The sequence below is a fragment of the Chenopodium album genome, chromosome 1 (genome assembly GCF_948465745.1).
Source record: "Chenopodium album chromosome 1, dcCheAlbu1.1, whole genome shotgun sequence".
NCBI classification, from domain to species: Eukaryota; Viridiplantae; Streptophyta; class Magnoliopsida; order Caryophyllales; family Amaranthaceae; genus Chenopodium; species Chenopodium album.
The window spans coordinates 1,038,894-1,051,975 of NC_137834.1; the positions used below are offsets into that span (position 1 = coordinate 1,038,894).

The following is a 13,082-nucleotide window of genomic DNA, read 5'->3' on the forward strand; positions in this document are numbered from 1 at the left end:
CCAACCCAAAAATTCTACCCGATCTGTTACTAACCCGACTCGAAATTAACATGACTTGTTATTGACCCGACCTAAATTCAACCCAAATTATTCCTGACCCGATTTCAAATTACCTTAAATGCAATTTTTTATACCATCTTATTATTGTTGATCAAAGCATTTTGTCTTAGGAGACCAAGTCGGTCTAGGCCAGCAAAAGAAAGGAGCATCATCCTCAAATTTAAGAGTTAAATATAGTATATATTTGTTGTATGGTCAAAGAAGATAATTATCATCCTAAATTATAGACTATAGTTCCCTAGTATATTGCCATATATATTATAGTCAAAGGAAATAATTAGCTTGATAAAAATGATAATTATCTATTTATAGTTAGATGAACTCGAACATGACCTGACTTGGAAATGACCCGACCTGATTGTAACCTGCAAATTATTGACTTGAACATAACCCGACTTGAATCCGAGAATGACCCGACTTGGAAATTACCCGACTTGGAAATTACCCGACTTGGAAATGACCCAACCTAATTATAACCCGCAAATTATTGACTTGAACCGAACCCGACTTGAACCCGAGAATGACCCGACCTGATTATAATCCGCAAATTATTGACTTGAACCGAACTCGACTCAAACCCGAGAATGACCCGACCTGATTCTAACCCGCAAATTATTAACTTGAACCGAACCCGACTCGAACCCTAGAATTACCCTAACCCGTTTTAACCCGTGAAAACCTGAATTAAACCCGACCTATTGTTCATCCGACCCGAATATAACCCGATCTAAACCTAACCCAAACCCGATAAGAAGTATGACCCGACGTGACCCGACTCTAGCATGACCCAACCCAAACCCGACTCGCATAGGTTATGAAATTAATCCAAATTGACCCGACCCGAGTTGACCTGACCCACTCTTACCCGACCCGTTTACCCGAATTGACAACTCTACTTGTAACGACCTAGCCAAAAATGATAGGATGAGGCTATGACTTAGGCCTGTTCTCTTAGACTGAACTAAACTGAACTAAACTGAGCTGAACTGAAATGAACTGAACTGAATATGTTATAAGAGAAGGAAATTAGGAGTTGAACTGAACTAAACTGAACTGAATTGAGCTAAACTGAAAAAAAAACGTATGAGAACAGACCCTTATAGTATACTCCCTTTTATCCCTTAATTATGTGTCTATTTCTATCATTTATTACTCACATGATAGAGAGAAATAAGAACGTAGTTAAGGGGTGGAGGGAGTACTAAGCCAATTCTAAAACTCATTGGTTAGTTGTTATATTAACGGACATCAATTTCTAATGTGTGATTACTAATCAACCAATGAACAACCATCTTCAATTTATAACAATAAGTAAATGGTAGTAGGTGAAGAGCGTCTTTTTCATAACTTCCCACTATATAAAAAAAATATGGGGAGGTCCAATCAATTATACATGAAGTCCAAGGAAGTGCATGCAATAATAACCATAGCAAGCAACATTATTACATACCCGACTAATATTAGTCCAAGTTATAATTGCTCTAAACATGCGTAAAGTTTTAGTATTAATTAGTTCTCTATCTACCATTAAAGTAACAAAATTCATATTACAAGAGTTCTTTTTTTTCTTTTTTCTTTTTTCTTTTTTTTGGTTGCATGCATCTTTATAACCAAAATTTTCTAGGATATCGATTATCATTGTCTTTTTGAACAATTTCTTGTACTTTTTACATACTACACTATTTCTCAAGTCTCAAAATACTAAGCAACAATCTTCTTCTCATTATACCATAAATGAAGAAGCTTCAAAAAACTAGAATTAGAATTTGGTTTCTTATCCATTGGATTCTTTCAATCCTCTATTTATCAGCTAACGCATCACCGACCGCCTCTCCTTTATGTAACAATGGTAAGATATTTTTTCTTAAGAAATTGTAAATCGTTCACATGTTTATATACAAATGTAAGCATTTTTTAACCAAATTAGGTCATTCACTACCCTTGATTTTATCTATAAACTAGTTTCTACTAGTTGAAACATATTTATTCATCATTTTTAATTTTAGATGGTGATTTTCTGCTATAATATTACTCATTTGATAACATTTTATACATTGTGATTGAAGAGAGCACAACCGTATTATAAATCAAATTATCAATCTACATATTGTTTGTGTATGTTTTTCTACATCTTTATTTGTATATCACAGGTTTGAATTTTTATGGTATACAGTTATTTATTAGAGAGACACGTAGAGCAGATGATCGAACATAAACACAACCTTGTTTCTTAACATGGCAGGACTAAAAGTTGAGCACCCATACATGACTTCGGACGTAACAGAAGTCGAAGGGAAATCATTCGATTACATAATAATCGGAGGAGGAGCATGCGGGTGCCCATTAGCAGCAACACTCTCGGAGAAATTCTCCGTGCTCGTAATCGAACGAGGGGACTCACCTTACGGCCACCCAACAATTTTGGAACGAAATAAGTTTGGCTATCCACTCGTACAAACGAACAAATACACTTCAGTAGCACAAGAATTCGTTTCCTTAGACGGAGTTTTGAATTACAGGGGAAGAGTCCTAGGAGGATCGACCGCTATAAATAGCGGATTTTATAGTAGGGCAAGTGATGCATTTATTAAGAAAATGGGTTGGGACGAAAAGATGGTAAAACAAGCTTATGAATGGGTGGAATCGAAGGTGGTTTTCGCGCCGGAAACATTAAGTCCTTGGCAATCTGTTGTGTTAGATGGACTCTTAGAGGCAGGGGTTTTGCCCTTTAATGGGTACACTCTAGAGCATGTTCAAGGGACTAAATTGAGTGGTACTATATTTGACGTGCTCGGAAAACGCCACACGGCTGCTGATCTTCTTGGTGGAGGGAATCCGAAGAATATTGTGGTTTTGTTGAATGCAACTGTGAGTAAGGTCTTCTTCCACCATGATGAAGGTATGTGTTCTAAGAAGATGTTTGGTTTTCACAAATTTTACTACCTCCGTTTCTTTTTATTTGCAACAACGGAATTTTTTATGTTTCATAAATAATACCCTTAATCATTATAACTAAAAAGAAATAAATATAGTATTTAAGTTTTTATAGTTTTGTCACCTAGAATTTTTCTTTCAATCAATCAATCAATCAATCAAAGCCTTAATCCCAAAAGTGGGGTCGGCTAACATGAACCAAATTTGATTATTCCGTGTAGTCATCAACATAAATCTTTCTCCTCCATCCCTTACGATCCAAAACTTCATCCTCACGTAAATCCATGCACTTCATATCCTTCCTCACTCCTTCCAACCAAGTCATCTTTGGTCTCCCTCTTCCTCGTTTAATCCCTCCATGGTCCCACTCTTCCACTCTTCGCACCGGTGCACCCTCGGGTCTCCGTCTTACATGTCCAAACCAACGCAGACGATTTTCCCTTAATTTATCTACAATGCCCGCCACACCTACTTTCTTGCGAATAACCTCATTTCTGATTCTATCTCTTAAAGTGTTTCCACACATCCACCTTAACATGCGCATTTCCGTAACCTCCATCTTTTTAATATGCTCTTTCTTAGAAGCCCAACATTCTGTACCATAGAGCAACACTGGTCTTATGGCAGTCCTGTAGAATTTTCCCTTCAACTTTAAGGGAATGCTGCGGTCGCATAGCACTCCCGTGGCCGCTCTCCATTTAAGCCACCCTGACTTAATCCTGTGGGTCACGTCTTGATCAATGTCACCATTCTTCTGGATGATCGACCCTAGGTACTTAAAACATTCACTCATGGTCAAATCCTTTCCATCCAAACTCACCACTTCATTGCTTGTCCCCCTCTGAGTGCCAAAACGACATACCAAATATTCAGTCTTACTCCGACTTAGCTTAAACCCTCTAGATTCCAACCTTTGCCTCCATTGCTCCAACTTGACATTAACCCCATCCTTAGTCTCATCCACCAAAACGATATCATCTGCGAACAGCATACACCATGGAACCTCATCTTGAATTGGTCTAGTTAATTCGTCTAGAACCGTTGCAAAAAGAAAAGGGCTTAATGCAGACCCTTGATGCAATCCGATTGTAATAGGGAAATCTTTTGTCAACCCTCCGCATGTCCTCACATTTGTTGACACATCCCGATACATATCCTTAACTAGGTCTACATACCTTCGTGGGATACCTTTCTTCAACATTGCCCACCAAAGTATCTCTCTTGGCACCTTGTCATATGCCTTCTCTAAATCAATAAAGACCATATGAAGATCTTTCTTCTTTACCCTATAAAACTCCATCATTTGTCTTATCAAATGGATTGCCTCCATAGTAGATCTCCCAGGCATAAAACCAAATTGGTTATCTGAAATGCTTGTGCATGCCCTCAACCTTTGTTCAATCACCCTTTCCCACAACTTCATAGTATGGCTCATAAGCTTAATTCCTCGATAGTTAGAACAATCTTGAGCGTCTCCTTTGTTTTTATAAACCGGGACCAAGGTGCTCTTCCTCCAATCTTGTGGGATCCTTGTAGCCGTCCATATCTTGTTGAAAAGGTTTGTTAACCAATCAATACCAATCTTACCCAAACACCTCCACACCTCTATCGGTACCCCATCAGGGCCAACCGCCTTCTTAGGTTTCATCTTCCTCAGTGCAATCTCCACCTCTACTCTCCTAATCCTTCGCACATTTAATTATTAAAAAATTTCAAAGTTTTTAATAATGAAATACTTTGTACAATTTTCTAACCGTATAATTGTTAGTGTAGTGTTGCAGTCTTATACACATGAGAGATGAGACATCCAAAAGTTGATTGGTAAACCTTTTTTTTTTTTTTTTAAGTTGAGTGATAACGTCAACATTACAATTGATAATGTCATACAAATTGTATGTTGGAAAAAAAAAAAAAGATAGGAAAATTAGTTTATTATTTTGGGGTGGAATGCTAGTCATTGTCAATTACATTGAATGATTTGGCTCAACTCACTTTAGAATGATGAGATTTTAGGTTAGGTTCGATTTCATCATGTCATATTTGGATCAACTTACAAGTTTACAACTAATTAATACGGAGTATTATTAGTCTTACTCTACTAATTTTAAGCGCAATCTTGTCATCTTTAATTTGATCATGTCATATTCAAATGACTAGATGAGCATGTAACTGTGTAAGAAATACAGTTTTTTACCTTATACACGAAAAATATATTATTTTCTTTACATATACAACCAATGAATTATGCATATTCAAAACTAAAAATGACTAAACTCTGAATTAATTTTTGTTCCTTCTGTTTCTGATAAACAAAGCAGGGGATAAACCAAGTGCTAAAGGAGTAAAGTTCATCAAAAGTGATGATGACACAAAAAAATCCCACAAAGTTTACCTCAAGAAGCAAGATAATTCAAGTCTACCAAGGGGTGAAGTTATACTCACAGCAGGAGCACTTAGCAGCCCACAAATCCTCATGCTAAGCGGTATCGGACCCTCGAAACACCTCCAAACGTTCAACATATCAATGTTAGCAGACTTGAAAAGTGTAGGAAACAGAATGCAAGACAATCCTGCAATATCTCTACTAGTCGATTCGAAGCCTAAATCTCGAACACCCGATACACCACAAGTAACAGGCATTACAGAAAACTTTAAGGTCATACTTGAATCAATCATAGTACCAGTAAGTAAGGACTTAACACGGGTGTCAATAGCCGGTAAGCTTGCCTTCCCTGCTTCGACTGGCACACTTGAGCTGAAAAACAAGGATCCTAGGGAAAATCCGCTAGTTAAATTCAATTATCTATCAAAAGATGAAGATATGGAGTATTGTGTTAAGATACATCAGTTGGTAGAGGGAGTATCAATGTCCGAGGCAGTGAGTGTATACCTCGGGGGCGAACGTAACCGGTTGGAGAAGCTAGGGAAAGAGGAGAGTAAAGAGTATTGTAAGAAAAATGTGAGCACGTTTTATCATTATCATGGAGGGTGTACTATAGGAGAAGTGGTAGATAAAGAGTATAAAGTGTATGGAATTAAGGGTTTAAGGGTTATGGATGGATCGACTTTGGTGGAATCTCCGGGGACTAATCCTATGGGTACATTGATGATGTTAGGAAGGTATCAAGGTTTGAAGATTGTAGAGGGTAGATCAAGTTCATGATCTTCGATTCAAAGATGATTGATGTTCTAACTATTGTGATTATTGTTCACACTAGTGATTGATTTTGTGTGATGTTCTTTGAAATTTTGTTGTTAACGTGTGATGCACGAATTGTATAATATATTCTTTAAGAATAGAATTGTATAATATATTCTAAAGAATAATATATACGTAATATATTGCCATTTTTTTATTGTTTTAAACTAAATAATATCCATATAAAATTTCACAAGTTTAACCCGGTTCGGTAATAGACCTATAAACAAAGATCCTAAACATGAACATGACCTATCTAACAAGTCCAACAGCAGTTATGTATCGGATCTCTCGAGTTCTCAATTGACTGATTCAGTCAATTCAACTATCGAAATTCGAAACTAGGAATGAACTTGGAAAAAAAAAAAAAAAAAAAAACAAAAACAAAGTACATACAACTTGCAGATAACGGCGATAAACGAGCTTAAAATTTTCTGGAAAAAAAAATATCTGAGGAGAAGTCACTGTCTGAAAAGACATTCTAGAACTCTTTAGAAGTTTCAATACAACACCTAAATATAAACAATGCTAAATTGCTAAGAATTTTCCCATGAACTAATCAATCCATTTACATGTCTTTGCTGTACAAAATAAATTAAAATTCAAGAAACAATAAATCAACAATCAATAAAACAGTTATAAATAGTGGAGTAACAAAGAAATCAATGAAAAGAATTGAAACAAATTGTTTAAAGATATTAAACCCAACAAATTTATTTCTGTTCATCTAATCTCCTACAATATTCACAATCATTAAAAAAAAACAACCCTACCGAAATTTCCATACTAATATGTAACAAAATTTGCCTGTCTTTAACCTGACTCCAAATAAACCGATCGATCAAACCGAACACCTGAATCGACACCTCTAATTACTATTGTCATTGTCATTAGACTCACTTTCTCTCTCCTCTTCTTCCTGTGTTCTTCTCCTACTCCGCCCAAACAAAAAACTAACCCTGATCTCTCTTTGCCCTCTCCTTTCTCTCTCCTCCTCTTCTCCCTTCTTTCCACCATCTTCCTCTTCAACCGGTAAATTAAACCGGCAAACAGGACACGAACCGTGAAGATTCAACCATTTATCGATACACCCGCCATGAAACCTATGCTTGCATGGCATCTCCTTAACAAGATCACCAACCTTACACTCTTCCAAGCAAATCACACACTCTTTTGCCTCGCCTTCTCTGATCTCGACACTTGGCATCTTCTCGATCGCTGATTTTGAAGCTGGTGGTTGTCCTTCTTTACTCTGTACTCCGCGAAACAGAGAATCAAGCCCTGCTCCTTCGATCACTACCATCCCTTGCGTCATCGGGTTTATCAGCACGATTCTTTCACGGCGTTCTTCTGGGGTTGTCGGGTTTTCCTCCGAGCTGGGCCGGATTTCAGTCGGGTCGGGCCCACTGAACCCTAACATGAAGGGGAGAAACATTGAGATGTCTCTGTTTCTTGAAGTTATCAATCTTTCTAAAAATGATTGCATCTCTGATGAAGAAAACTCTGATTCTGACGCCATTGTTGAAGGAAAGAAGAAGAGTTGAGAGATTAGAGAGATCGATTAATCGAATTGAATTGAAATTTGAGGAGAGAGAAAAATTGAAAAGAAGGGATTTATATGCAAAGTATGAAGACGGTGTTTGGGGTTGAATAAAGTGGAAGTTAGAAGGTGGTAGAAGGATCTGGAATGTTTGTGTATGTGCATGTATTTTCTTACTTGACTTGAATAAAAAGCAAAATGAAATAAGGATTTTTTTTTTTTTTTTTTTTTTTGTGATGTTTATCCGTTGAAGAGAGAGATATTTATGGAAGGAGGATTGTCTGCAGACGGGCCCACGGGATTATAGTAAGTTCTAGTCTAATCAGTTTGGATGAAGATAGTAATATGATGACATCTGTTATTTTTGTTAGATTTAATGTTTGGATTAATTATGTTAATCATGTGATGGATATTTGGGAATTGGAATCAGCAGTAACAAGATGGATAATTAGTTTGCGTTATCTGATTAAGGGCCAGTTCATTTCAGCTTAATTTATGTTCGGTTTAATTTAGTTCAGTTCAGTTTAGCTCCTAATTTTCTTCTCTCATACAATATTCATTTCAGCTTTATACAATTCTGTTTAATTCAGCTCAAATCAGTTAAGTTCAGTTTAATTCAACTCAGTTCAATAAATATGAACTGGCTTTAAGTATCGCAATTGGATTCAATTTTTTTTTTTTTTTTTTGGGGGGGGAGGGGGGGGGGCGTACACTTTGTTGTTCAATGTGTTTTATGTATCTCACTCACACCAAAACACTAATCGAGTAATCCTTAATTAAATAATTCCTAACTAATTGAGTATCTCCTTATCGAATAATCGCTAACTGACTGTGTAACCCTTGATCGAATAATCCCTAACTAACTGAGTAACTCCTAATCAATTAATCCCTAACTAATTGAGTGACCCCTGAGCGAATAATCCCTAACTGGATGAGTAACCCCTGATCGAATAATCCCTAACCGACTGAGTAACTCTGGCCGAAAAACCCTTGACCGACTAATAACTTCATATCGACCGAGTAATCTTTAATCGAGTAAATCCTAACCGACTAAGTAATCCCTGAATAAGTAACTCCGGTCGATCAGGTAACCCATGATTAAGTAACCTCGTCATAGTTCGGAAAAAAAATTAACAAAGAAAATATATAATATATTATTTTGGTTCAATTGCAATAAATAATTATCTCAAATCCAAAGTATAACATTATGGATGAATTTAAAAAGAAAATAAATAAATAAATAAATAAATAAATGGAAGAAGAAGAAGAAGAAGTAAGGAGTATAACATTTTGGACGACATATTTTGCTAAAAACAAATGCCGTCCAAAATGTTTACGGAGTTTTAAGTTTATGAAAATAAATTGCCATCAAATATGTTTATTGTTTAACAAACAACTCTCACAATTTTAAACTATGAATTTATTTGTAAGGACTTAGGAATATATTTAACACGTCAAAATACAATAGTGTTGTACTGAGTTGGTAACGATTTTTCATTTTTTACCGTATATTTTTGAAAATTGGTCAAAAATAAGTGGGCAAATAAACCAACTGCCAAAGCCGGCCTCTCGTGCTTGTGCCAAATTTTGAAAATAATGTTCATAGAGAGTACCTAATCGATTAGCCCCCGACATTGCCTCTCATGCTGTGCTGGGCTCGTGCTAGACCAGGCCATTTCATTGTTGTATGGTCCCAGCCCATGCCCAACTTTACTATGGTTTGTATAGCAGTCACAATTTAAGTTAAAATGGCAAAATGCAAGAATCCTCTAATAATTTTTCTGAGCAACGAACATTGGAACCTGTCTGCCAGAAACAAAAACAAATTACGGCGGGAGAAATTAAACTAAATTAAGCAGAAATCATCATCGACAAACCAGTAAACTAATGATTTCTCCAAATTTCAAAGGTATGTTAGTTTTTTGCATTCAACAATTTCATAATCATATTAAGCCGGAAATAGCTCTTTTAAACTGAGAAAAATATATCTTAATTTTAGCTTTTTACTCTAACAATACACAAAATTCCCAATACCCATTAACATGTTCTTTGATTTTGACATGGGTTATCCAATTAAGTACTTTGTTATTATAATTCAAGGATTAAATTTGGTGTTTTCACCTTTGCACACCACCTGTTTGTTAAAATTACACTTTGAAGTTGCCCATTTTTTATGTTGATGGACATATTACATGCTTTTTGGAATTGGAATTGACTGATTGTATATTTGTATGTGTTAATCTGTTTTAGGAAGTGGGTTAATTTGATGTCAAAGTTAGATTGCTGACATTTATTGTCTGAAGCACAATGGCTCTTTTGAATGTCAATCCAATGCAGCATGTCAATTGCCGGCTTCTTAATAGGATTGTTTTGAATCCATTGAGAGTTCACTTTCTGCCACTGCATACTCGAGGTAAGCCCGGCGAAAAACTGTAATACAATGGCAAAGTGTATTGGTTTTGTTTGAAGTAGTCCTTGTGTTAGTTTCAAGATTTGCAATTTTGGAGGTTCAGGAATATTTTGTTTTGTTTTTGGACTTTAGGAGTTGCTTGGAAGTCGTTGGTGGTTGAAGCGAAGTTTAGGAAAAGGGCGAATACTCGAACTGAAAGTAACAAACTCCGAAACAGACGATTACAGAAAAAGGTATGAGACCTAGGATGATCACACCTTATTTAAGGACTGTCATTAACACAATGTTTGTGGTTTATACTTCAAATCTGCTTATGAATTTGAAAAGTATTTAACGTTGTAAATTTGGTGAATTCAAGGGAACTACTAGTGGAGATGTTAATGAATCGATTTTGTGTACTATATTTTTTTCTTGGGATGAAGAATCTGTTTCTGTTTAACATATATATACAAAAGGTTGAATGCAGCTGCTGCACTGCTAGTATTTTTAGTTGTTGATGTCTTGTAAAGCCATGGACTTTCTAAGAACGTATTTTTTCGTTGTCACAGTATGATGGCACATCAACCAAACCGAGGCTTTCAGTATTCTGTTCAGACAAGCAGCTGTATGCAATGCTTGTAGATGATGTAAATAAGAAGTGTTTATATTATGGAAGCACTTTGCAGAAATCTATCCGAAGTGATCCTGATGTGAGTACTGTGGTAAGCGCCAAATTAACTTCATATGATATTTGCATACTCCTCTCAGTTGACTTGGTTGGAATTTAATCTCAATATGCTTTATGCAATAAACTTTTCTAGTTTGTCATAGCACTACTAGCAGTTATCTATGTGACTTGCTATGGATGCTAAAGCATTCAAGAATCACTTACAGATCAGAGTATTTTCTTGCAGTTTCTTAAAGTTTCAGTGATTAGATAGAGATTGAATTAAAATGTTCCTGGTTGTCAATGCTTTCAGGAGGCTGCGAAAGCAGTTGGTGAAGAGCTTGTAAAAGCAGCAGTAAACCTCAGTATCGATGAAATATCATCTTACGATCGCAATGGCAGTGTTCGTGGAGAAAGGGTGAAAGCATTTGAAATTGCACTCTCTGAACACGGCTTCTTGCTCAGATAGACTGCAGGATACTCCTTGTAAGTTGTAAATTCCTCCATAACCCCTTGAAATTTATGTACAAGTTTCAAAACACAAGGTGGACGACTGGACGTGCTCCTGAGATCCATGTTAAATCATAAACATCCGCACTCATGGCACCAAGAGTAATCTTGCATAACACCATGCCATTAGATACTCTTCATTAACAACCCGTACTTGATCATAAATAAGATGAACCTGAACCATTAAACATCTAGAATCACGGTCCAGACACTTGGAAACATAGAAATTTGTATTTACAGAAACCTGAGCCTTTAGGAATCGGTTCAACCTAGAACCGAGGCTCAAATCGTATGTGATTGTTACCTATAATGCACTGTATATTCACTCTTAAACAACAATGACTCAATTCTAGCCAATTTGTGTTTTCATTGTTTAACTAGACAAATCAATTTTATTTTTTTTAATGCTCATTCTTTGCTTTTTCCTCTTTACTTCATCTTGGAAGCAACATTGAATAAGAATGGCAGTTAATTTTTCATAAAAAACGGTGGTTATCAACATTTTTTTAGGGCAGTCTTTTTTTTTTTTTTTTTTTTTTTTTTTTTTTTTTTTTTTTTTTGGGTACATTTTAAAAAGGGTGGTTATTTTTTTCTTTCAAATACATGGACAATAAATAAATCAACAAACCTTCATTTTAAACCAAAAACCACCACTCTCCCATTGTCATACTCTAGGAAACAAACTTTAACTTCTACAACCGCAATAAATCTCTTTCCTTACACCACCACCACAAATGGAGCAAACTGAACAACCTGAATTAGGAATCAAAATCTACACTGCATCTCCATCCAAAGGCCCTCCTCAATTCCCCCCTCCACCATCAACCCCTCCGGCACCCTCGGACCCACCAACGCTCCCTGTATCCACGGGTGTGCCAAAGAAAAGGCGTGCCGTGGTTGCGAAATCTGTCCAAAGGACCCTTTCTAAGACATCTATGCTAGCCCATTTCCTTCCTACTGGAACCCTACTCACTTTTGAGATGGTCCTTCCTTCTATTTATGGTGTTGGTGAATGCTCTTCAGTTTCCACTATTATGACTACTATTCTACTTATACTATGTGCCCTCTCTTGCTTCTTCTTCCATTTTACTGATAGTTTCCGGGCCCCGGATGGGAAGGTTTACTACGGTTTCGTGACTCGTAATGGGTTAGCGGTGTTCAAGCCAGGGTTGGATGTTGAGGTGCCTAAGGAGGACAAGTATAACGTCCATTTTTCTGATTTTGTGCACGCTATGATGTCGGTTATGGTGTTTATGGCGATCGCGTTTTCGGACCATCGGGTTACCAACTGTCTTCTCCCGGGTCATGCTAAAGAGATGGAAGAAGCCATGGAGAGTTTTCCTTTGATGGTTGGTGTTGTTTGTAGTTGCCTTTTTCTTGTCTTTCCCAAGGCTCGTTTTGGTGTTGGGTGCATGGCTACTTAGAAAGAAATTTATGCAATTGTTGGTACGTAGTATGTCATAGTTTATTTGTATGCCTTTATTAATATGAGAATTATGTTGTTATTTGGTTTATGTAGTTGATGTTGTACTTTTAAGTACTGTTGTAGTAATTGTTCTCAAAAAAAGTACTGTTGTACTCCGTAGTAATTATGATAATAGATTATATAATGATTTTAATAGTTTCTCCTTGTGTTTGTTTGTTTTAAACATTGTTGTTGATTTGTATTTTGTACTTGGACTGAACTATTCTTGTTTTAATCAAATCAAATCTGTTTCCCTTGATATGCTCATACTTTCGATTATTGATTAACTAACCAAGTATAGTTCAAATTCTTAGGACG

The 13,082-nt window shown here is 36.3% G+C and overlaps 3 protein-coding genes and 1 pseudogene across 5 annotated transcripts; 3 read left to right on the top strand and 1 right to left on the bottom strand.

Annotated features, from left to right (window-relative positions):
- Positions 1–1,368: 1,368 nt before the first annotated feature.
- On the top strand, positions 1,369–6,336 carry LOC145639374 ((R)-mandelonitrile lyase-like). Its single transcript, XM_081690605.1, has 3 exons — positions 1,369–1,909; positions 2,303–2,959; positions 5,313–6,336. Exons 1-3 carry the CDS (start codon positions 1,795–1,797, stop codon positions 6,155–6,157), a joined length of 1,617 nt encoding a protein of 538 aa, XP_081546731.1. The 5' UTR covers positions 1,369–1,794; the 3' UTR covers positions 6,158–6,336.
- Positions 6,337–6,878: 542 nt separating this feature from the next.
- Positions 6,879–7,948, bottom strand: LOC145639391 (E3 ubiquitin-protein ligase MPSR1 pseudogene; annotated as a pseudogene).
- A 1,544-nt stretch (positions 7,949–9,492) lies between these two features.
- LOC145639400 (uncharacterized) lies at positions 9,493–12,541 on the top strand. Of its 3 annotated transcripts, none has more exons than XM_081690653.1 (6): positions 9,493–9,642; positions 9,984–10,146; positions 10,276–10,376; positions 10,692–10,844; positions 11,103–11,275; positions 12,418–12,541. In XM_081690653.1, the coding sequence occupies exons 2-5, from the start codon at positions 10,041–10,043 to the stop codon at positions 11,256–11,258; spliced, it is 516 nt and encodes a 171-aa protein (XP_081546779.1). In that variant the 5' UTR covers positions 9,493–9,642; positions 9,984–10,040; the 3' UTR covers positions 11,259–11,275; positions 12,418–12,541. The 3 variants fall into 3 exon arrangements, with proteins under 3 accessions (XP_081546779.1, XP_081546763.1, XP_081546770.1); XM_081690637.1 differs by having other exon boundaries at positions 12,396–12,532; XM_081690644.1 differs by having other exon boundaries at positions 9,569–9,642; positions 10,037–10,146; positions 12,396–12,532.
- Positions 11,867–12,923, top strand: LOC145639385 (protein DMP9-like). Its single transcript, XM_081690614.1, has one exon. The coding sequence runs from the start codon at positions 12,034–12,036 to the stop codon at positions 12,721–12,723; it is 690 nt and encodes a 229-aa protein (XP_081546740.1). The 5' UTR covers positions 11,867–12,033; the 3' UTR covers positions 12,724–12,923.
- Positions 12,924–13,082: the final 159 nt, after the last annotated feature.